The sequence below is a fragment of the Diuraphis noxia genome, unplaced genomic scaffold (assembly GCF_037042655.1).
Source record: "Diuraphis noxia isolate RWA-SAM2 unplaced genomic scaffold, SU_Dnox_SAM2 contig0002, whole genome shotgun sequence".
Taxonomy (NCBI): domain Eukaryota; kingdom Metazoa; phylum Arthropoda; class Insecta; order Hemiptera; family Aphididae; genus Diuraphis; species Diuraphis noxia.
This window is the reverse complement of record NW_028301712.1, coordinates 25,602,930-25,628,046: the sequence shown is the minus strand read 5'-3', so window position 1 is coordinate 25,628,046 and position 25,117 is coordinate 25,602,930. Positions and strand designations below refer to the sequence as shown.

At 28.8% G+C, this 25,117-nt stretch overlaps 3 protein-coding genes and 1 long non-coding RNA gene across 4 annotated transcripts in view; 2 read left to right on the top strand and 2 right to left on the bottom strand.

Moving 5' to 3' along the window:
* The window catches only part of LOC107161627 (uncharacterized), a 102,744-nt gene extending 99,711 nt beyond the window's left edge, over nucleotides 1–3,033 (bottom strand). The window contains exons 1-2 of the mRNA XM_015508109.2: nucleotides 2,200–3,033; nucleotides 2,009–2,114 (exon numbers count right to left, since the gene is read on the bottom strand). Coding sequence (XP_015363595.1) covers nucleotides 2,009–2,114; nucleotides 2,200–2,241 — 148 coding nt within the window. The 5' untranslated portion in view covers nucleotides 2,242–3,033. The remainder of the gene's footprint in view (nucleotides 1–2,008; nucleotides 2,115–2,199) is intronic.
* A 1,503-nt stretch (nucleotides 3,034–4,536) lies between these two features.
* LOC107161633 (uncharacterized) lies at nucleotides 4,537–8,527 on the top strand. Its single transcript, XM_015508123.2, has 2 exons — nucleotides 4,537–4,707; nucleotides 6,591–8,527. The coding sequence occupies exon 2, from the start codon at nucleotides 6,618–6,620 to the stop codon at nucleotides 8,220–8,222; it is 1,605 nt and encodes a 534-aa protein (XP_015363609.1). The 5' UTR covers nucleotides 4,537–4,707; nucleotides 6,591–6,617; the 3' UTR covers nucleotides 8,223–8,527.
* A 154-nt stretch (nucleotides 8,528–8,681) lies between these two features.
* On the top strand, nucleotides 8,682–9,402 carry LOC107161594 (methyltransferase-like 26). The gene is made up of 2 exons (XM_015508064.1): nucleotides 8,682–9,036; nucleotides 9,125–9,402. The coding sequence occupies exons 1-2, from the start codon at nucleotides 8,682–8,684 to the stop codon at nucleotides 9,400–9,402; spliced, it is 633 nt and encodes a 210-aa protein (XP_015363550.1).
* Nucleotides 9,403–15,856: 6,454 nt separating this feature from the next.
* Nucleotides 15,857–21,326, bottom strand: LOC149058270 (uncharacterized). The gene is made up of 2 exons (XR_016190606.1): nucleotides 21,116–21,326; nucleotides 15,857–16,362 (listed from the first exon to the last, which is right to left on the bottom strand). It is a non-coding gene; the product is annotated as an uncharacterized LOC149058270 (long non-coding RNA).
* Between the last annotated feature and the right edge of the window lie 3,791 nt (nucleotides 21,327–25,117).

Below are 25,117 nucleotides of genomic sequence, written 5' to 3'. Positions count from 1 at the left end.
TTAAAACTACAATACTACTTATTAAAATATGTTATATATTTGATGGATTAAACACTTAAGCTACCAAAGTTTTAAATTACATGCAAAACCACACACATTATAAGGATAATCTATTATTTATTATTTATATATTGATTAAAAAAAAAAAAAAAAAATTATAATAATAATAAATTATATAAAATGTATAAACTTAGAAATTATTAAAAAAACCTTTTTTTTTCGTAAACTCTGTATTGAAAATATTATCCACATTTTTATTCTGATGAATTTGTATAAGTTCAGTAATTGTATATAAAAACCTAAGATTCTCGACTCTATTGATAGTATTAATTTATTATTATTTACTAATATTTGACTTTGAGTTGATACCACAGTAATTACTACAAGTTAAGTTATGGTTATATTATATAATAAAAATAGTATATATTTTCATAATCTCACTACAAGATAGTAAAAATAAAATAAAATTTTACAGTTAAACAGAAGTTGTGATGAATAGAAAAATCAAAAATTGGAAGGAGGATGTCTAAAACTAGTAGCTCTACCCATCGCCTGTATTATAATATAAAGATCTAAGAATTTAAGTGAAAGCTTTAAAATGTTTAATACTTAACTCTATAATCATAGCTGACAGCAGTGCGGACACCTGAAGTTTTTTTACTTTAATTTTTTCCACCTAATTGCTAAAATTTTGAATGTATTACTAAGACGACAATATCATATTCTAGAACTCTGGATTTCTTTAAATAATTTATATATTTAATTTTAATTTTCTGTTTGAGTATGTAATATTTACGAAGTTTTTAATGTGTACTTTTTAAAAGGTGCAGTGAGAAAGACGAGTGGTTGAAAAAATAGTAACGAATAGATAATATTAAGTGAATGAAATAATTTTATCTAGAGCTCAAATGGAGTAGGGAATTCACTTTAATTAGGTTAGAACTAGGAGTTAATATAAATGGTTAGATATCAAATGATAAAATGGGTGAGGAGACTTATGCTAGCAATTAACAAAACTTGTGTCGGTGCACTTCATTCAAACGGGACAATCCCGTAATATATGGGATGTAGAGGATATCTAAATAGATATTTTCAAAATTAAAATAATATATTTGCTATAAATTATGATTAATAACAAAATGTTAAAATGGGGAATCTCTCCTAGAACACTGTAAAAGTTTAATCATTATTTTTTATATAATTAGTAAAATATTGGAATTAAGATTTATTTTCAATAAACTTATAATTTTGTTTTTGTATAATTCTAGTAATATTAAAAGTACCTACATATTTTTTGTATTATAATTATAATATCATGTATATTTACACACAATATATTATTCGATAGATTCTATCAATCCACTTGTGGGCCCTGAGCAGCATGGAACTGGGCCGCGAGCCATAGGTATAATATTAAATATTATATATATATATATATAGGTAATATAATTAAGTTTTTTTGTAATGAAAATGTTTTTTTAAATTTTTTATTCCTAATAACTATATATGCATGTATATATGTATATAATATATATTATAATCTTATAAAAACGTATATAGGTATGCTATGGGTGGGCCTCAAATAATTTTTTACAAAATTAATGGTCCGCGTAACTAAAAAGGTTGGGAACCGCTGCGATAGAATATTTATCTTCAATGTCGGTCAAATAGTGTTGTAAAAACGTCAATTGTCAAGTATATTAAATAGTTTGTTTTTTTAAGTGTGTACATAAGGCAATATAAATAAAATAGTACAGTTAATAATTAGAAATATTGATTTCTAACAACTATATATACTAATACATTTATGTATTTATACATACATTTATAATAAATTTAAATTTAATTAATGTTAAATACTTTAATACTAAAAATTGTGTAAGTTAAATAAAATTGTTTGAAGTCTTCAAGAATCTTAACGAGTATCTTTACAGTTTAGCTACATTTAAAATTTGAAACAAAACACAGATCAGATAAATTTAATGCTATTAAAGTGTATTTAATTTACCTTTAAGTTTACTAACATATTCATTGTTAGTTGAATGAATAGATGATAGTTTAGTGTCAATCATTTTTAGTTTTGAATTAACATATTTCATATCTTCTTCAAAGGTCTAAAATTTAAATTTAAAACTAATTAACACCACTAATATATTTATTTTAAATACTCTGTATTATTAAAATAAAACACATAATTACCTTAATTGTTTCTGGCTGATCATTAACACTCGAAAATTGCATGATAAATTAATTAGGAAGTAGTGTAGTAAATTTAATATACCACTTTAAATGTTCCAACTTCCAAATAAATATTTTGAATACAACAACAGACCAATAAATGTAAATAAAAAAACATTAATTGTATTAATGACCAAAGCACCAAAGTAATCCTTACAGACACTAATATTTATGGACTATTATATTCTAGTATCAGTGGAGAATAAGCTTAAAGGTCTAAGGCCTAAGGGATATGAACATAGATATATATTAATATGTCTATGGAATATGGATATGAACATTATGAACATTCTGAACTATGATAAATATAAAATGTAACTTTTCAAATATTGAAGAAAACGGCGCTTATCTTTTATCTTATCATTACGAATATATGTTTAGTACATAGACCTTATACTCAGTATAAGGTCTATGGTTTAGTAACGAAATGAAGAAAAAACCGTTAATTATTTCATAAACGAGACAATATGTGTATGCAAGTAGTTCCACAAAATATTTGTTCCTGACATTCCTGGTACAAATGAACATTAGATGTTTTTATGAAAAACAACATATTATAGCCTATAGGTACGCAATTTTATTGTGTTTGGACATATTATAACTACCACAGATTATGTAAAATATATAATCTGTGAATCTGTGATACTACTATACAGTAAATAGTTGTAGACTAGCAATGTGTGTATGCAGTTGTGGCAACAATTAGGTCGTTCGTTCTTAACTCTTTTACTGGCTAAAATGCACTTTACCACGCCTTTAACGAATATCAAATTTTTTTTATTAAAAAAGCTTATTTTATTATCATAAAGATAATTTAATTAACAGTTTAGTAATAATGAGATAGTTATAAAATAGCGATATTTATATAAATATAGAACGTAGTCCAATTAAAATTGAACGCAATTGGTGTTGAGCGTATGCGTATTAACGTAAAATCTTAAACTTTGGAAGGCTATAACTTCCAAAATAATGGTTTCCGCACAAAAATTCAAACAATTTCGAAATCAGTGTTGAAAAACACATCTTAAAAAAAAAAATTTCGAAATTCGTGAGGGGCGTGGTAAGTGCATTTGTTCCCTGTTACTTGTATGTTAGAGAATCGCAGGGCAGTAAGCACGATTTAGAGAAGACGTCTTCTCTACATCATGGTAGAAGGCTAAAATATAAGAGATTGCTGTGCTCTGTGTTTATACATGGTTGAGAGTGTTGGATAGTAGTATAAGATATAATATGATTGAAATAAAATATGTAAATAATTCGTGTACCATGTGATCTACCGGGGGAGTGAGTGATCTGCGAATTCAGGACGAGTGATCTATGCGTTTTAATAGTATAAAAACATATTTTATTTTTCACTACGATTGCGTCAAATCATACAAATATTCATCAAATATAAAAATTAAAAATAATTAACCAAATATAGTAATAATTTCAATTACAGTGAACATTTTTAGCATCATTTAAAAATTGTAAAAAGTATTTTGTTCACCAAAAGCCAGTCGTTTTTTCTGACACAATGTTTGTTTCAGAATCACATTTTTACAATTTGGCGTTTGGAAGTAAGTTGTATGGTTGTAAAAAATTTACTGTTGATTTTTCATTAACAATTACTTTATAAAATTTAGACGCACGCATTATAGTCTATAGACAAACTCCGACCAACGAACAATTTGAAACTAACCTATCCAGCAACATTGGTAATGACTCGTAGTTATATTATAAAAAATGTCATTAATTGTTGTCGCAATATTGTCCCACTGCGATCTGCGATAATGTACGTATAATAAATAATAGGTAATAATAATCGTAAATGACCAACTACACCTTGTATAATACTGTAGATCACCTGATACACCTAAAAAGAGGCCGCAGATCAACTGTTACACGAATGCCGATCATAAGAACAAAGGTATCATTGGAATAAGTTGACGTCTTGGAAAAGTTGTGGAATAAAAGGTAGTGGACTAATGGACAGTGGTACTTTTCAAAAATGACGTTTCTCTCACCGTGTTTGTAAACAACTATTTCATGGAGTAATAAGAAAGGTAACAATCCAAACATAAAAACGAATCCAATTGTTATTAATATAATATGTCAAACATACAACTACCTATTATGAATTATTAACTCATTTTACTAAACCCTCTGTTAGAATATTCATATAATACAAGACATTGTAATTATTGTAAAATAAGATTGTTAGAATTTGCTTGAATAAGTGAAATTTAATATCTTCCATGATAAGAATTGTTTACTTAATTTTATCAATTATCATTATTTCAGAAACTAAAATTCAGATTCTGGCATTCTGCGATTCTGCCTTTTGCAAGAATTCTTTGAGTCAAAATTATTAATTCTTATATTTTTTGAATATCAATTGGAAGTACCTTTGTAAGTTATTGATCTTTGTTTCATTTTTGTCTGTTTTAAAGAACAGATTATATTTAAATCCTACTCTATTTAATCGAGGTAAATATAATTATTTATTTAATAGTTACTACTTATTAGTATAACATTTAAACCTAATAGTCTCAATCTTGTATGTTTTGTTAGGTTTACACTTATAGTGTGTTTTAGTGTTATAAAATATCATGAGCTTGTGATTGATTACATTTTTGATTTGAGCTATATCACTTACTATATTAGATATAAATTTAAAAATTCTTTTTGACAGTATGCAGTGGCACCTAATGAAATTAAAACTGACGGTTCAAATAATTTGACGATCCACTCACCCCTTCTAACAACTGTGAAACAAACTTTAATTATTTTATGATTTATTATAAATAATATAATGAAATTCCATTATTTGATTTTTGAATTGTTGAAAAACTGAAGTATACTAAATATTTTATTATTTTTATTATTATTTTACTCACCAAATCTTCCAATTTTCAAGGCAGTTCAGTTAAAATATGTGTCGTGCCACTGTCTATATTATAATTAGTTGCTTGTTTAAATCTGTATAATTCGTCCACATGACGTGCATGTGGTTCTGTGCCTCAATTTAGTGACCATTTTATAAGTTTTGTATTTTAATGTATGGTTGCCATCTGATAACTTGATGAATGACAAAACGGTTGTGTTGTGCTGCCACATACTACACTAAGCAATGGTTCTCAATATATTGCATTGTTTTTTACTTAGCCTATATAATATTATAATTATAAAGCTACGGACATCTTGGTTGTTACATTTTTATGACGTAAAAAGTACTTAAATTGCATTAATTTATAATAATTTCTTACTATATTGTAAAAAGTTAATATCTTATATTTATTTTGATTGATTACAAAATGCAAAATGTTACATCAATTTTAACTTAAATCATATTTTTATTATTATATTTTTAAAAATACTTTAAATAATGTATACATATATATATATATTATTAGATTAAGGTTTCAAATATAGTGTTTATTAGCCTATGATAGTTTATTTGGTGCATTGTATTATAATGCTTGCTGTGAGATTGGCTATCTTGTTCAAGTCTTTAATTCTTGATTTTTGTTCGGGACCAAACACTTCTTTGATCTTTGGTGAAGATTGTGATAATTTTAGAATTTTTAGCACATTGGTTGGTCGAATATTCTAAGAATATATCATTATGTTTCATAGAGAGGTACATAGAGTCCTCATGAGTTCTGGTACTCTTAGATATGAACGTGCAAGTCTCGTGTGTTCAATGCGTACTCGGTGACTATGATTTCTTTGTCTGGTAAGATTGACTAAGGGATCTGAAATTTTTTTACTTTTGATTTAATTCATTAATTTATCATAAAAGGTCATAACTAACTTACAAATAATATCAATAAAAATCTACATGGGACCCTAGAAATAATTTTAACTTTAAAATTTATAATAGGTCAATTTATGCTAATATCAAAACTTACAGTACAATATTGAAGTGGTCGAACAAAAATTTGGTGTGTCTGATAGTGACAACATATGCGGGTGCGATGTCCTCTAACTACATAATCTTTTTTTTTTAATGTCCAATAATGTTTTATGATTAGATTTACTTTAACACCATGCAAACATAACAATATTTAACTTTGGTTCTATTATCTGATTATTAAAAAATTATGATTTAGTAATTGTTTAAAAATTACCATTGTCACTTTTAGCATTATCAAATAACCCCGTTGTGGTGTTGTTATTACTGCCCAATTGATACATAGTAAATGTATAAAATCTAAACCTTACTACTTATTAGTAATAGGTATTATAAGTTATTAACAGATTTTATTTAAATTAATATAGTCCATATATTATTTAGTGCAAAATTATACAAATAAACTGATCAACGCGATAATGTTTCCATTTTTTTTTTTTTTTTTTGTAATTTTCAGATATTATATTTATCTATACTTGAGATCATGGATGATAAAGATGTCATTGATAATTCTGTTAAAACAGAAACAAATAAATCTGAAACTATTAATTCTGACCAATTAGATACTGTAGAGGTAACTAAAGAAAACCCTTCTACAGTTGATCAAGAAAACAAGGAATCAATAACTGCTGAACCTGAACCAAAATCAGAACCAGAACCAAAACAATCTGAACCAGAACCAGAATCAGAACAAACATCCATTAAAGATACTGATAAGGTCAAAGAGCCTGAGAAATTAGAATTAATTCCTGAAAAAACATTGGAAGACATTGAAAAAGTTGAAGACACTACAGTTGTTGTTAGTGATCCAGTTCAACAAGACACTGTTGTAGATCAACCCACACCAGTATCAGATCAATTATTATCAACATCAGATAATCTAACAGAATCTGCAGTTCCTACTCAAGATAATTTAATTGAACCCACTCAAGATCAAATTGTTCCAGTTAGTCAAGACTCTGGTCAAGACAGTTTAGTAAAAGAGAATCAACAAGTTATTCCTGTTTCCGATTCAGCTTTGAATAATGATATGAAACTTGATGATAACGGAGTTGATTTAGATCAACAATCAGTGTTAAGTATGAAAGATTCAGAATTGAAAGACTTGGTTATGAGAGAATTATCTGAGTTTTTAACTGATGAACCATCACAAAATGTTGGACCTCCTCTACTTGAAATAAAACCAGATTTTATAAAAGGTGATGATCAAATAAAAATTGAAAATCTTGAAAATTCATTATCTAAGGTTGAAAAGGCAGATCAAAAAGAAGAGAAAAAATCGGAAAATGATATCGCTGATGCATTGTCAACATTAGCAACTGCTGCTTTAAATCAAGCACCTCCTACTAATGGAACAGCAGAAAGTGTAATATCAAAACCTATACAACCAATAGCACAAGTTAAACAAGAAGGACCAGCATGGTGTGATGTTGGTGTAATCAAAGGTACTACTTGTTTAGTGAAACAATTTTACTCAACTTCTACTACTGATGAACACGAAAATACTAGCTTAGATCATTTACCTGATTATACACATAAATTAAAAATTGATATTCAACCAGGTACAGCTTACAAACTTCGAATAGCTGCTATAAATACTTGTGGTCGTGGAGAATGGAGTGAAATATCTGCATTTAAGACCTGTTTGCCTGGTTATCCAGGTGCTCCATCTGCTATTAAAATAACAAAAGCACCAGATGGTGCTAGTTTAACATGGGAAGCTCCTCCTACTAGTTCTGGTAAGATCTTAGAATATTCTGTTTGTTTGGCCATTAAAAATCCAAAGGATGTACCACACCAAAGTCCAAAACCAACTTCAACAAATTTAAATTTTGTTCGTGTGTATTGTGGTCCTCATAATGCTGCTGTAGTCAGTCACGAGTCACTTGGTGCCGCACTGATTGATAGGACTAATAAACCTGCTATAATATTTCGAATTGCTGCAAAAAATGAGAAAGGATATGGACCAGCTACACAAGTTAGATGGTTACAAGACAGCAACGTACCAGGATCAAACAAGAATCCTTCAATGAAAAGAGAGAAAAGTGTTAATCTTTTAACTGGAGTTCCCAAAAGACCCAAAATGTAAAATATCTATTGATGTACTGTAAATTATAATTCACATTTTGTTTGAACCAAAATGTTGTGGAGTTTATTATAGTATGAAAAAATATTGTATTAACTTTATTTGTTCTGAATAATGGTTTTAGATGCACATCTTATTAGTTAATATACCTATAATATTATGTATTAATGGAATTGACTTTTAATTTATAAGAGAAATAATTATTTTTTAAATATTAATAATTAAACCAATATTTTATTAATTAATCATTTAACATTAGGTATGATTGTATGAAAAATACAAAATAAAAATTATTTTTGTTCAATTCATTTTTGTATGATATTATTTTATAGTTTTAATTTGTTAACGCCTAATTTTATAAGTTTAAATTTGGTAGGATAATTCAAATACTTAATACACAATATGCTTAACTGATTAAATTGTATAGCATGTATCATTTGTATGTGTAATATGTTTGTATAGATGGTTCATGAACATTCCCCTGACCGTAATAAAGAATCAATCTTATCGTCTCTGAAAAAATTTATGGACCCATCTGGAGGTAGTGTATTGGAAATATCTTCTGGAAAAGGTCAACATATATCATATTTTGCCGAGCATTTTCCAAATATTGAGTTTCAGCCAACTGAAGTTAATAGAAGATTAATTGAATTCATAAAGGCTTGCACATCTAATTTTTCAAATGTATTACCAGCAAAATTTTTGGATGTATCCTCTGATCCATCTACATGGCTTGGTGGTCAATTGATGAATAAACAATATGATTATATATTGAATATAAACATGTTACATGTTTCTCATTATCGATGTATAGAAGGTATAGTTTTTAAAAGTAAAATAATTTTAATAATTGGTTTTTTTTTAATCTTAGTTTAATGTTCAATAACATATTTATATATTTTTAGGGTTATTTAGAGGTAGCTGTTGTGCATTAAAGCCAAAAGGTAAAATTTTTACTTATGGACCATATACAGATAATTATAAGCTAACTCCTGAGAGAAAATTTGATTATGATAGCAATTTGAAGATGCGTAATGCGAATTGGGGGCTAAGAGATATTACTCATCAACTTATTCCAAATGCATTCATGTATGGTTTTACACTTACAGAAAATATTGAAACATATAATCCAGATGAGACTCCATCTGATAATAGTTTTTTGGTATGGTCTAAAAATATTTAGTTAACTTGTTAACAATAACATACCAGGGTAACTTGTGTCTATTTTCTATTGCTGACATTTAAAAATTACAAAAAAAAAATACAATACATTATTTATTTTAACTTCAAACTTTAGTTTTTGTAATTAGTTTTATTAGGAATTAATGTGCATTTTTTTATTGTATTATCAAATACTGCTGTTGTTGCCCTAACCAAAGTTCCTTCAAACTCATTATTCAGAAAAACTAGTTTTGATTTATTCCACTGAAGTTTAGACTAAAAATTGTTATTAAAGTTCTGGGCTTTAATGTGAATGTAGTATATGATTGATCTATATTGTATTAAGAAAAAGAAAAATTATGTTCAGGAATAGATTAAAAGACTCTTTTAAAAACAAGAAAAATGCCTTAAAAATACGATGAATTACAATCATAACTTAAATTTTACAAAAGAAAAGCTCTTGAAATTCTTATTATTGTTAATTATTTCCATGATTGTATTATTCCTCTTCTCCTATCTTATTTGTACACTGAAAATTGTATCAGTAAAAACATAATAAAACGACAAGTCAGAATAAATAGTATTTTATTACTTTAGAATACATTTTTATCAAATGTTATCCATTCTTATACAAAACGACTTAAAACATAAATATGCACTAGAAATGTCAAAAATTATTTAAAATGTAAAAAGTCTTAAAAATGCCAAATAAAAGTAACATTTATTAATTCCTTGATGTAAAACATTGTTTGTACTTGGAAATCAATGTATTCAGACATTTAGAAAAAAATGGTATTTGCATTCAAATCTGTTCCCTAATATTAATCATATATCATAGGCGTGTCCACGAGGGATGCAGGGGATGCACCTGCACCCTCTGCAATTTCAAGTGACACCATGAATTATTAAGAAAAATTATTCAAAAAAGGAGGCTAGGGCCCATTAGCCCCTTGGGTACTCACCATTTTGCATCCTCTGCGTCAAAGGTCTAGACACGCCTATGTCATATATACATTAAATATTAAAGAAGTTATTTTGTATGATTAAAATTAACTGAATATAATGAAAATGTTCAATTGTTGATTGCATTATAAAAAATTCCAACATAAAATCGAAATGGTTTTAAACGCTGTACATCTCCAGTTCTCTTATAGCGTTATAAATACAGTAGGTTCCATTTAATGTGATCACTTTGGTGCAGGTCATTTTGATTCTATTAACTGGTTGATTCTATAAAACATTTACAACATTTTTTTCATAATTCAATCTTTTAATACAATTACATGTTTATTAATAATTACATTTTTAATAATTTATAATACATACAATTATTTATTTTAAAACTTTTTTTTATTTAATGGTTCTATATTTAGGTATACATTTACACTTGAAATAAAATTAAAATTAAATAAATACATTAAAAACAAATTAAAGAAGCTATATATTTTTTATTGTATTTGACAGTCTACAAATTTCATTTTCATATTAGCTTGAAATTAAAATTCATATTCATGTTTTTTTATTATTATATTTTTATTTATTATTTTACGATCAGATTTTTCATAAAAGTGATTCAATTTTCCAGTATTTAGTGATTCTAATAAAAGGTCAATTTAGTATTAGTAACATACAATTTGGTTTTGGATTTTCATTTTTGGTTCTAATAAACGGTTGATTCTATAAACCAGTGATCACATTAAGCGGATCTCACTGTAGTATAACTAATTTTATCTTATGCTATTGAGTGGATAAAGATAAATTATACATAGTACATGTATATTAATTTTGGATAATAGGTAGATTGCATTATATTATGGCATCACAGAATATTTGTATGTATTATAATTTATAGTTATAAATATTATATTATACTAAGAGTAAGATTTAGGTATAAAATATGTATAGCTTATTATTATTATAGAATAATTGTATGTATAATGATTGACCAATTAGGTATTTAAGTACTTTTTAAGAAAATAAAAATGTTCAAATTACCATAATACTTACCAATTAATTTTAAATACTTTATTGTTGGGATAAAAAAGATATATTTTTAACGAGTTTTTGAAAATGTAGCTGTACCATGATACCAATTAAATACAGTACAATACAATATGCTTTAACTCGTTAATATGTAAACAACTAGAAATTTGTTGGTCCAAACAAGTGTAATATTATCCCATTATATGATATAATGAACCACGTAAATGATATGGTGCAAATACCCAGTGGGTTACATCGGGCTAATTAACTGAATTTCTAGAAAATTACCATTATTTATGTAATGTATCAACTCCTATTTGAGATTTCCGCTATTTCTTTAATTATGATAAAAATATATAGGTTAATATTGTAAATTTGTAAAAATTATGTATCTTTAAAATTAGTTAAAATTTAAATTAAATATATGAGTCATTAGTTATACATACTATTGTCAATTTGTAAAATTGAAATAGTATTTGGTAAGCACCTTATTGAATAGGTTATTTTATTAAAGCTGAATCTTAGTCATCCTTTGTAAATATAATACTTAAATCATCTAATTCTAAAAACAAAACAGTTACTACTGCTATGTAGTAGATATATCTTAATAAAAATAAAAATAAATGTAAAAAGAAGGTTGTCTGGTAAAGTATTTAACAAAATATTAAAATATCAATTAGGTAAGCCATGATAATGAGTTTGTAATACCTTTAAGTGACAAATTACCTTTTGTAATTTTGTCTGATTGACTGCGCTTAAAAACTACCTATATTGAATTGAGTTGTGTGGATTCTCCACCATGTTAGATATCAGTATATCACAAGAAAACCTGCATGATTAAGCATATACAATTATGTTATGTAACCATTTGCACATTTGCCACAATTTTGAACTATGTCATACATATAATAATACAATTGTGTTGTCCTAACTCAACTTTCATTTCAAATTGCCTTTTTTCATTCTTCAATGAATTTATTGATTCTAATAAACTGAATTATTTCTTTAGTGATTTGGGAACACTTACATATTATCCTAAAACTTTTTTTAATGTCTACCCAATGACTAGTGACTACTAACAGTGTAAACATAATTGCAACAGTTACTGGAAACCTGGGAAAGTTAGAAAAATAATGGAATAACTCTAAAGGTAATTTGAATGGAATTTTAATTGTAAAATTTATTTAAAAAAAACTACCTATACTGCAATAATATGTATTTTAAGCATACTTTCCCATATTTTAGATTCTTAGAATATGAAAAATGTTTGATTATATAATTATATGTTTTTGTGTCATCGCCTTTCGATTACAAAAAATGCTTCTATTTCCTAATTCAAGTTCAAAATATTTGAGAATTTGAATAATTGTATTTTATATTTATTTGTATTCAAGACCCATGAGGTGTGCGATAAATTTTTTTTCATTTTTAATAATACAAACTTTGGGATTCACTCGGAGGCACAGTGGGCATAAGTTAGTTAAGTAAGGTACCTTTGCTGTAAGTTATCAAATGTACGGTATATTAAAACATAAGGCTATACAATTAATAGCAATCATAAGTTAAAGTGGTTTTTTCCTATAAGAAAAGGTTTTTAACATACCTATTCATTTAAATATCTTTAAAACCAAATTAAAATTTGCTGAGGTAAAAATGTTTTATCAAAATACAAAAGCTAGTTTAAGTTTGTATAGTATCTATGAATGATAAAAATTTAGAATCTATTCTATCTAATTATAGTTTATAAATATATATAATTATTTTTAAATTTCTTTTTTATTTCTTCGTTGGAGTAATTGAGGTAACCATATTTTTTTTATTTTTTTATTAGCTTTCAATTTAACTAATACAGCTCAACAATTATTTGAAAGACATAACAAGATACAGTTCTATAGAATACAATATTAAAAAAGTATAGATAAATTATAACAATGAAATAAAAAGTATTAAAAAGTAAAGTAAATCATATTATGAAACCAGCCTCCAAAATAAAATTAATAATTATATTTGTTACTATTTCCGAATTGGTGTTGAGGATAGAGGAAAGATTGAGAGGAACATTGATGGAGTTAAGAGAATTAAATAAAATAGCGCGCTTCACTTGCAGAAAAGGGCAATCAAAGAGAAGATGAGGGAGATCACAGATACTTTCGTTGGGATGTGGAGTACAGAGTGGGGAGTTATTTAGACCTAATTTGTATGAGTGAGTAGGTAGTAAAGTATGGCCAGAACGTTGGTTATTGAATTATATGATACTAGATCTTGGTAAATTGAGGTTGTTAAACCATGCTTTGTTAAGAACATTTGGTACGATGTTTTTGTATCTGGTAGCAAACTCAGCTAGGAGATTTGACCAGTATGTGGACCAGAGGTTAGATATATGACACCGTAAAATTGGAATAAAATCAGTACGGGGGAGTTGGGTGAGAGCAGGACATATTAAATTGGACGTTGATTTCGCCAGATTATCGGCGACTTCGTTCCCATGTATACCGATATAGCCTGGAACCCAAAGAAATTGTATGGTATAATTGGCTTGATAGAGTATAAGGGTGATTGATTTAATGGTAAGGATTAGAGAAGACAGCTGAGAGTCAAAAGGATTAGACATTAGTGCTTGTAAACAAGACATTGAATCAGAAGCAATTAAGTATTTATTGGAGACAAGGTTTGAAATAAGAGATAAAGCTTCAATGATTGCATAGCACTTAGCAGTGAAAGATGAAGAAGAATAGGAGGTAGGTTGTTTGAAAAGGAAATATGTAGTTCTGGGATATAAAAAGAATAGCCGCAGAAAGAGGTGAAACAGAGCCATCAGTATACACCACAATGAAATAATCAAAATTCAACTTAGGAAACTCAGAAAAGATTTTATTGAGGTAACCGGTAACCATATTATAAAGTATTATTTTAATATAACATAAAAAAATTACGGTTAGGGGATTGAAAAAATTTAAATTGGTATCCGATTTAACTTCCAATGGAAACTCCAGAAAACACTCATAGAATTCGACGAGCTTAAAAATGCCATAAATCCGGTGGCAAGTATTACTGTTGTGGAGCCAGCCCACCACTGTAAATGTTATTTTGATGTCTACGTCTATGATAAGATAACATTCAAATAATTATCGCCCGAATTTAAATATTATAATCATAATAAAATAATTAAAATAATAAAATTGTGTATTGTAATTTTTAAAATAATAAAATTTTATAGTTTAGTACCAACTACGGCAGGTATGTGTTGATGGTTGATAAATGATAAGTGAGACATTTAATTTTTTTGAATTTGTTTTGACTTGTATAAATAATAATTTATGAATTTTTTTAAATATTATGATATTTTGTAATCGGTAACACATCATCGATGTGACATATATACCAACGTTGAACATGAAAGTTAGCAGGTAAAAAGTTCGACATTTTCTTCTAATTTTACCTCCCTACCAGGACTTTTATAGTATGGACACTGTCCTTTGAACAGGTCTATAGTTTTTTAACATACTATATAAAATTAAGGATATTACATGTTTACCTAATTAAAATCTCTTTACCGTTGTATACTCGTATATTACTGTTTATATTATAATGAAATAATGTATAAATACATTATTTTATAAATAACAATATATTATAAATTTTAATCTTCTTCAAAACAAAATACCCACCCTTATTTTATTAAATTAATTAAAAATAATAAAAACTAAAAAGCCAATGTATGGACTTTCCTATCCTGACTTGACCTCATCCCTCGTGAGTACCCATGTTCGCTAAACCACAATAATATTAATCATGAAAATAATAACAATAATAATAATAATAATAGTAACAAAAAGATAACTCTCTCGAGCTAGTCGAGCTTTCTCTCGCCAACCCCGTAAGAAGCGCATTGCCTTAGCAGCCGCGCTAAATCGTTGTCGTTGCGCTGCCGTATGAGTGCCTGTGTAGTGTGTGTAACACTTGCACTGTTGTTAGTGTTCGTTGTTAAACCAATGTACGCCTTCTATTTTTTTTCTCTACTAAAATGGACAAATGGACTCACAATTCACATATTAAACAGCCGCACGGGTGTCGACTCTAGAGCAATTCCGAGGTCTTTCCGCCAACTGACTTTTATCGTAGCTGTTGCTCTTTTGTCACGAAATTAAGCAGTTTAACTTTACCGGTGAGGCACAATTTTTTCTACTCGAGTGATCTCAAATAACAAACCTAATCTAAGTTAGATATTATATATAGTATTACTAGCTGAATTACCCATCGTTGTCGGGTTTATGTATAAAAATGTATGTAATCTGGCAAGATTAAATATTGTTTATTCTATTTATATTAATAGTTATTAAGAAAATTTTATTATTATCATAACCTATTCTATAAGATATAGCAATTGACCGTAGCTTCCTTTGAAATAAGTTTTAGCAGTGAAGGTTTATTATAATCGCTTTATTATTCAAAATATTATCATAAACTTCTTTGTAGACAATATTCTTCGTTGATTTATAAGTAGAAGTTAAAATCACCGAGCTACTTCAGGGTGAGCTTACGAATGAGCAAGCTGCGTATAGAACTGCCCATATGTGAAAAGCAGTTTTCTCGAAAGTCTATTCCCGCAAATTTGAGTGTCTGGCCTTGCGATTTGTTAATATAGTTATTGCAAAGCACTCTAAGGGGAAACTGTAATCGTTTAAATTCGAATGGAAGATCGTTCGGAATTAAAGGAATTCTTGGTACAAATACAGTTTCCCCTTTCGCACATCCAGTTAAAATTGTAGCTTCCACTATATTGCCATATTGGGATGTAAGACTTTGACTTTAAGCCTGGTCCCGTTGCACAGTTTATATCGGCAACCATCAATCCACTCCTTTAAAATTATTGGGCAACTGCCCTTTATAATCACTGTCAAAACGTCGCTGTCACTATATATCAGATGTATTTAAACTGAGTGTCGCCATCCACTTCCGATGTTTGTCAATTTAGCTGATTTTTCCATACTATAGATATCTGAAAAAAAAAAATATATATATATATTTAGCTCCACATGTATGGATTATTGTAACAAATTAAATATAGGTATACATCGATTAAAAAATTGTAAAATTACAGAATATAAATATAATATATAAAATAGTTATATCCATCTATCAAAAGGGGATGTGGTCAAAATAATGGATACCAGGCCATTCTTCAATTGAAGGCAATGAAAAAGCAGATATGCATGCCAATAGCAAACAGCCTCCTCAACTTCTCTAGACATCATTTCGTTCACCACTTTTCAAGATACCATAAGAACGATAAAACACATATCAATACAAGCTTGGCGAAATACATGGGAAAAACAAAAAATAAAATAAAATAAACTGTTCTTCACTGGCCTAACTATCATCCTGATAGAAAAAAGGAAACCATTATCAGCAGGCTAAGAATACGCCATATACCAGAATAACACATGGCTACCTAATGTCCCCGAGATGAGCCCCCCTCGTGTGTGACGTGCGGGGTCGAACTTACAATTAAACACATTCCGACGGAATGTCTTGTATACCTCGATGCAAGAAATCGCAATAATCTATCCAGCGATTTATACGATATACTGGGACCTGTTCTACAATCACGACCAGACATATTCGTGTTTCTCCAAGAAACAGGACTGGACAAACTTATTTAATCATTTAAAAAAAAAAAAAAACCCAACCTTATTATTATTATTATAGTCATATAATTTAGGCATTTATTGTTATTGTTATTAAACCTTTACTTTATTATTATACCTAATAATATATGTAACACCTTTCAAAGAAAAAAAAAATGTATCTTATCCCAATGGCCAAGTTGCCGAGGGTTATTTCTTTAATAATAATAAAATAAAAAAATAGTTATATTTTGAAATGTATTCAATACAATGTCATTGGAATGGAACATATTGATACTCGTGTAATGCTGTTTTTATATATCGAAATATTACCTTCAATGTTTTTTTTTTTTTTTTAATTTACTATTTTGTATATGTTACTTTCTTTTTATTAATTTTAATACATTTCAGTATTTGTAGTTCTTTGGATAAGTTTCAAAATTTCAAAAAATATTCAAATGTAGTGAATTAAAAAAAAAATTATATGAAAACTACAGCCTTGTAAAATTGTATGCCTCGTTGTATAAGAGTGCCTACTTTTAGAATATTATTTATTTTTTAAACATAAAATATTTAATTACACTTTCCTATGCATAATTATAATTATTAAATTCGTTGTATTGATATAATTTATGTATATGTACATATGTCGTAAATATATATTATTATAAATAATTAATCCTTACAACATGTTTTTTTTTTCAATGTGCTTACTATAATAATATGTATCACCAACACGTTGCTAAAAAAAAAAGATTGATGTGGAATTGTGGAATGAAAAATTTGAATACTTCTGTTAAGTCTGTTAATATATATATATATATATATATATATATATATATATATATATAGTGTTTTATTATATTATTATCTAAATAGTAATAGTGCCTACATAGCAATTAGCAACATATTTATGTTATTGAATTACACACAGTTAAGCACTTGTAGACCCTTATTACTTATTAGTTATAGTTATTACACTTTACGTATACTGCTGAAGTGCTGAAGTAACAAAACGTTTGCTTATGTGTATTTATAATTTATGTTGGTATATAGGTTTATTAATTTTATAGTATATGAATTTATAGTTTAAATAAAAAGCGGGTAAGTCGTGGATGTCGCTCTGCTGTACAGTAGGTTACTGTAATGGATGGGATTAAATTTGAATGCAATGATAGGTATCATTATATACCTACGAAAAACGATTCTGAACGGAGATGATTTGTCAGTCTAGGATATATTATATTTAAATATTGTCATATATTCTATTTTGAAACAAATATTTTATTTTTCAATTAAGACGCATTTTGCATAAGGCATGGTTAATCAATTAGTGTAGTTATCATAATTCATAATACCTTTTATATACGATTATACGAATACCTGGTTTGAGGATAAATCTTTATCATTACGCGATTTCATAAAAATTTAAAACTCAAACGCTCAAAACATTTTTCCTATAATGACGCTTCAAATTTTCTCTATACCTATTTGAAGCAAAACGTATGTAAAACTTGGTGTTAAATTTTATAACCTTAGATATAAATACAAATAATATTATGAATTTTGAACTACAAAATAATTTGCAAATATTCATGGTTTTGACGAATTTTTGTCAATATTTGAAATTCAATTAATAAAAATTAACTAATAATAACTATAATATAATAATAATAACTAATAATAACTAATAAAAATTTAATTTGAATTTCCGGTGGACATTTTTTTTTGTGATAAAGATTGACAAATTTGTAAGGAATCTTGTATTAAATTTTCAAATCTTAGATTTAAAAAGAAAATTTTTATGAAATTCTAGAATAAAATAATTTACGAATTTTCGTGATTTTTACGTATGTTGTCAAAATTAAAATTTGAATGCATGTAAAAAAAATGTGGCTATATATTTCTTTTATTTTTCAACTGCTATTGCAAAACTATATTATGAGCCTTGTATTAAATTCTCAAATCTTAGAATTAAAAAGAAAAACTTTTATGAATTTCGATCTAAGATAATTTGAACATTGCCGTAATTTTTACGTATTAAGTCAATATTTGAACTTCAAATGCTAATAAAAAAAATATCGTGCGTATGTATTTTTATAATTTTTTAATCACTATAAGAATAACTTATGAGGAACTTTGTATTAAATTTTCAAGTATTTTGATAGGGCCATAAAAATTTTATCGACACTTCAAAAAAAAATGTTCAGACAAATTGAAAATTTCAGTCGTCTATAAATTTCTCAAAAAAAGACAAAATATTTTGAAAATTAAATGCCAATCTAAATAACTGATAAAATTTTCAAGTATCTACGACTTATACTTTTTGAATAATAACAAATATTTAAAATCGTTTGAGAATAAATCGTTATCGTTACGCTATTTCGTAAAAATTTAAAATTCAAACGCACTTAAAATTTTTCCTATAATTATGCTTCGAGTTTTCTCTATAGCTACTTGAAGGAAAACTTAGTGTTGTATTTTTAATCCTTAGTTATAAACGCAAAAATTTTTATGATTTTTCAACTTCAAAATTACTTGCAAATTTTCGCGTTTTCGACAGATTTCGTAAAATTTTGAACTGTAAACGCTTATTAAAAAAAAATGTGACTTATGATTTTTAATTTTTTTTAGCTACAATAAGAACAACTCATGAGGAACCGTGTATTAAATTTTCAAGTTTTTTTGGTCGTCCAACATTTTTTTACCGACACTTCAAAAAAAAATTCTCAAAAAAATCGAAAATTTCAGTGGTCTATAAATAACTCAAAAAAAGTCTAAAATTTTTGAAAATTAAACTGTATATAGATATCACTAACATTAACATTTGGTGAAAATTTCAAGTATTTACAGTGATTTATTTTTGAATTACAACCATATAAAAATATCGATTTGGTCGAAAACTGTTGGAAAATGTTTACTTTTGACCTCTATAATGCATCAAGGATCTTCACTTTTACATCGGAAACCACCCCCAAAGTTTGAAATCGAAGCATTATTTCGACTAGTTATGCTGTACACAGACACAAAAAACAAACATAAAAAAAAAAAAAAAAAAAAACACACATCATTGTAAATACAATACATTCATCACTTCGTTCAGAATCTAAAACTTAATTATATATCTATTAATTGCTTTGGTTTTATTTCAGTTAAAAATTTATATTAATAGGTATAATTTTTATCTTAGGATAAAGTTTAGTGTTTACGATGAAATTTACGAAGTAATTAGGTGATGGGGATTAAATAATTACTACTGAAGACACTTATGATAGCCGAAGCATTTCTCTATGTCCAGGTGGATTAATATATTGAAGTTCTCCTTCCAAAGGTTTTAATGGGCTAAATTTTTGTTGAATATCTAGTTTTTGTCGTTTTAAATAAGCAACTTCACTAGAAGGCCATGACCAGGCACTGATAGTTCCTCGTTTGGCATCATTAAAAACCGTGCACATCAACTCACTGATTTTTTGAGATACCTTTAGGTTTTGTGCAGAGATTAGTTTATCTAAAGGAGCTTCTTTGGTTTTATCTTCTTTAGGTAAAGTAGACAAACGATGCACTTTTAAACATTCAAAGTGTTCTTTTGATAATAAATGGTTAGAAAATATATATTTTCTCGGAACAGTACCACCAGATGAACAAATAGCTGGTACATGATTTTTTTGCTTTGTGTGTATCAATACTGTACCTGGATACAGAACACAAATAGAACATCTCATTAACTTCCTACCTTTGGTCTGAGGAACTTTTTCAAAACAAACATTATTTATTATATTGCTCTTAACACCAGGCTCTTCACTTCTTCAGGCATATCATCATTAGTGATTAGTGTGGTTTACAGAATTTAATTTATTTGCCACATAAGAAACTCCATTTTCATCACCATTGTTTTCATTATTACTTATAATTTTTAAATTAACATTATCTAAACAATATAACACATCTAATCAAATTCAAGTTACAATACCAACTAATACTGAATTAATAATAAATTATTTAAAAAAATTAAGTAATGAAAATATCAACTATTTAAATTGATATTAATCTTATTATTATTATTATTATTATAATCCTTAAATACAATTTGCAATAAATGACTTTCATAGTATATTAATTTCTTACCTTTAGTCTGAGGAACTTTTTCAAAACAAACATTATTTATTATATTGCTCTTAACACCAGGCTCTTTAGGCATATCATCATTTGTATGCTCATTTTGAGCTGTAACGGTAGATATAGCTGGGTCGATTGTCTTCTCTTTTTTTATCAGCCACTTATACATTATTAATATTAAAATATTTAATACTTAAATAGTTAAATTTTCAAACCAATATTGAATAAAGTAGATTAAATAATAACTTAAATAAAATCTGGAATCATAGATCGTAGTTGATTGATTGATATTAATCTTATCATAGATTAGAAGTATAATGGTATACTATATATAAAACTGTAGGTACTGTATAATATGGCTTAATCAATGGTTTTATAATATAATAATAATTCTAAAAATAGCAATAGCCATAGCTGATAATATAAGGAAATAAACATATAATCAAAATATTGATAACATAGATGGTATACATTAAATTCTTATCTATCAATTTCCCAACAAGAATTTTTTAATTAATGAAGAAAAAAGTGTAATAAAAGCATTACACACTTTTTAATTTCGTATTACACACTTGGCATTTCGTACTACACATAATGTGTCGTACTGCACACAATTTTAGTCCCTGAATCAATCCTTTTATTTGGTTTTATAAAATTATGTTAGATCCGAGATCGTGACGTGTCGTCGTTACCAATATTTTTTTATTTAATATAAAATATTTTTTTTGTCTAATTTCTAATTTTGCGTAGACAGAAACCCAAATATATTTATTAATTATTAATTATTTTATACTCTTAAACTTATTTAAAGTTATATAATATTTACTTAATTTTTTTAATTTATTAATTAATTTATAATATTAGCTATATTTTTGTATTATTAGCGATTTTAATTGTTTCAAGTATGTACCTAATGATAAAAAATATACACTTATAATTTTATAGGTAAACATAAATTTGGAAATGTATTCTATATTTAGATAAAATTAGACAACAGAAAGAATAAATAATTGCATATTAAATTACGAATAATTTAGTTTTATTAAATAGAAATTATTTTTATATAAAAGGTTAAGAGGAAGATGTCCTACTATTGTCTTACTATTGTCATGCTATTATATCGAAATGCATGGGAAAAGAAAATCGGTATTATCATTGAGTATGGTATTATTTTGAATATTTGATTAGGAATTCTCGAGTTAAATTTGTGTATATGGTAGAGAGAGATAGAAAGTGATGGTAGAGTTTTAACGTTTTAAGATATTCATTATTTTTTTTTAAAGAGCTCAAAAAATTAAAACTAAATATTCCAGATGATGTAGAACTGTCCAATTTAACATAAAACCTTTTCGCATTTCTTTTTATTTGGGCAAATAAAATCTAGTCTCAAAATGAATAATGTATTAAATCACTCTAAGACAATTATTGTATATATCTTATATCGTACAACGTGAGACATATTATACCATTTAATGATTTTTTTGTCATTAACATTTGATTTACACACTTAACAATACGAAAAAAGAAGAAACTAAAATTGCTTGTGTATACAAAAATTATCTTTTATTAATTTAACAAATTTATAATCAATTACAAAATTCAAATATTATAAAAATTGGACGAACAGTTACAAATGTATAAATTTATATAGGTACATGTTTCAAATGAAAAAAATGAACATACAGTTTTGAAAAAATATTTTATAACTGTCAAAATATAGAGCTAAGTTGCTATTATTATAAGGAAAACATTTTTGAAGATATAATAATATGTATACATTTTTATTAATTAGCACAAAATGGCTAAATTATTACATTTTTACAAGTAAAAGATTTTTAAAGTCAAAAAAGGGGTAGGAGGAATGCTCATGGTCCAAATACAAAAAGGCGAAACATTTTTAAAAAAAAGAGAAAAAATAGTACAAAATGACTATAATTTAAATATTGCATGTACAAGATTTAGTCGAAAAGCGGGGGGGGGGGGGAGACAAACAATATAGAAGAAGGAGATAAACAACAACAGTATATACACAAAAAAAAGTTATAAAATTAAAATAAAAAAAAAATACGTCAGTCAGGAGACACAAAAACAAGGAGGGGAGGATACGGGATGGCGATTGGGTGCGGATTTGTAACAGTTTTGGCCACTGGTCACCTCCACAACGTTCCACGACCGGTCCCACGGGTAGACGAGTGTCACGGGCGCGTTTGCTCGGACGCGTGACGACCTTGCCCAGCCAGCGAGGCCAGACCGAGACGGCCGCGGGAGCGATGGTCGACGGCGACAAGCAACGGCGGCTAGTGCGCGATGTTAGCGCTTTGATGGTTGACGGCGAGACGACTCTAGCGACAGACTTGCGGCGGATACCGTTGGAAACGAAGCGAGAGAATCGAGATTTGGCGCATGCGGAGTGGACGGTGATCGCTATGCGGACAAGCGACCCGGCCGATGTGGGCTTACCGCGGGACGAAAAGGCGAGAGCCATCGGACCGCCGCACGAGCGACGTGCCGCGATCCTTGACAATCGGTAATTTTCGTCCTGGCGTCGTCCCTTCAGCCGCGTCTTTGTCCTGCAATGACCGTCGCCACGAAGTCGCACGCCACCGGACCCTGAAACGTTCATAGTTTCCTCGGGTCCGGTGCCGCTGACGTCCGTGTTCCTAGCGTATAAATCTCTATACCACTCACCCCGTGCCAAGGTGTCCGCCACTGCCATCGTAACGAGTCGCCATCGCCGTCGTCATCATCGTAGGTACGGTCGGGGCGGAATCGTTGCCCTCGCCGTTACCTCAACTAACCACCGTGCCGTCGACATCGTCGTCCGTCGATCCACGCGACCGTAACTGCCGGGCGCTCGCCGAGCCGCCAGAGGGTCTCGCGCGTCAACGACGACCGAGCGCGCTACGCTCGTGAACCCGTCGCTACGTGGGTGGTCGGGAAACGCGTTCGGGTGACTTACCGCCGTGCACCTTCCGTGCTCTTTCCCGTATCCTCCCCTCCTATACGTCGCCGTCTTCCTGACGACATCTTCGGCCCTTAGGGGACCGCCAGACTAACGTGGGTCGCGGACGGTTTCTCTTCGCCAGCAACATAGACGTCGGAAAATCCGCCTGACGCCTTTCCAGCACGAGGTCTTGTACCTTCGTGGCTGGTCGGATTTTCCGGTTGTTGCTGGCGGGTCCAGCCTACCTACGACCTCACCGCTGTCTGGCTCTTCAATGCCCTGAGCCGGCTCAATTTCGTTCTCAGCTTCACACGTCTTCTTCACCGTATCGTCGATTGGGCCGTCCTCGGTAATCGGAGTGGGTTCGACAGGCCCCAACTCCAAGGACGGCGCGTCGCCACTCGACAATATTGCACTTCTGCCGACGAAAATTGACACGACCTGGTCATTGGTGTCATTATTATATTCTGCGTCGTGCGTTACGTCTTCGAGGACCACAGTGGAATCCACGGGTTCCGACTCTTGAAACAGCTCGACAAGTTTCGATATGGTATCTTGGTCGATAGAATTCAGAAAAGTAAGGAGCCAGGTGTGCATGTTGTAGTGTTCGTCATACAATCCGTCCATGAAGCCCACAACTATTTCATGCAGAATATGGACTAGTTCGACTTGTATTTCGTGTGTGTTACGGTAATGAGTAGCCATTTTTTAAATGTGCGTATGTAGTCGCTGGTCGAATTGAGAATTGCAAATGAACTAAAAACGTCCCTTTCAACACAGAGACCGATAAATTTAAAAATCTCCTAGACGAAAACGTTTGTTACTAGCCAGCGAGTACGATAGGTAATCGTTCTTATCGGCCAGCAACATTAGAATTCCGAGCGCGTTATTTTCCTAAACTTTCTGCAATATTAGCGATTTAAATACCTTAAAGGTAACTTATACTATTATATAGGCTTAGCTATGAAACCCAAAATACAGAAAAAAATGTATAGTGTTTATAAAAAGAATAAATAAATTAATGTTTATACTATACTATTATAACATGATGTGTATAGAAATTTTTC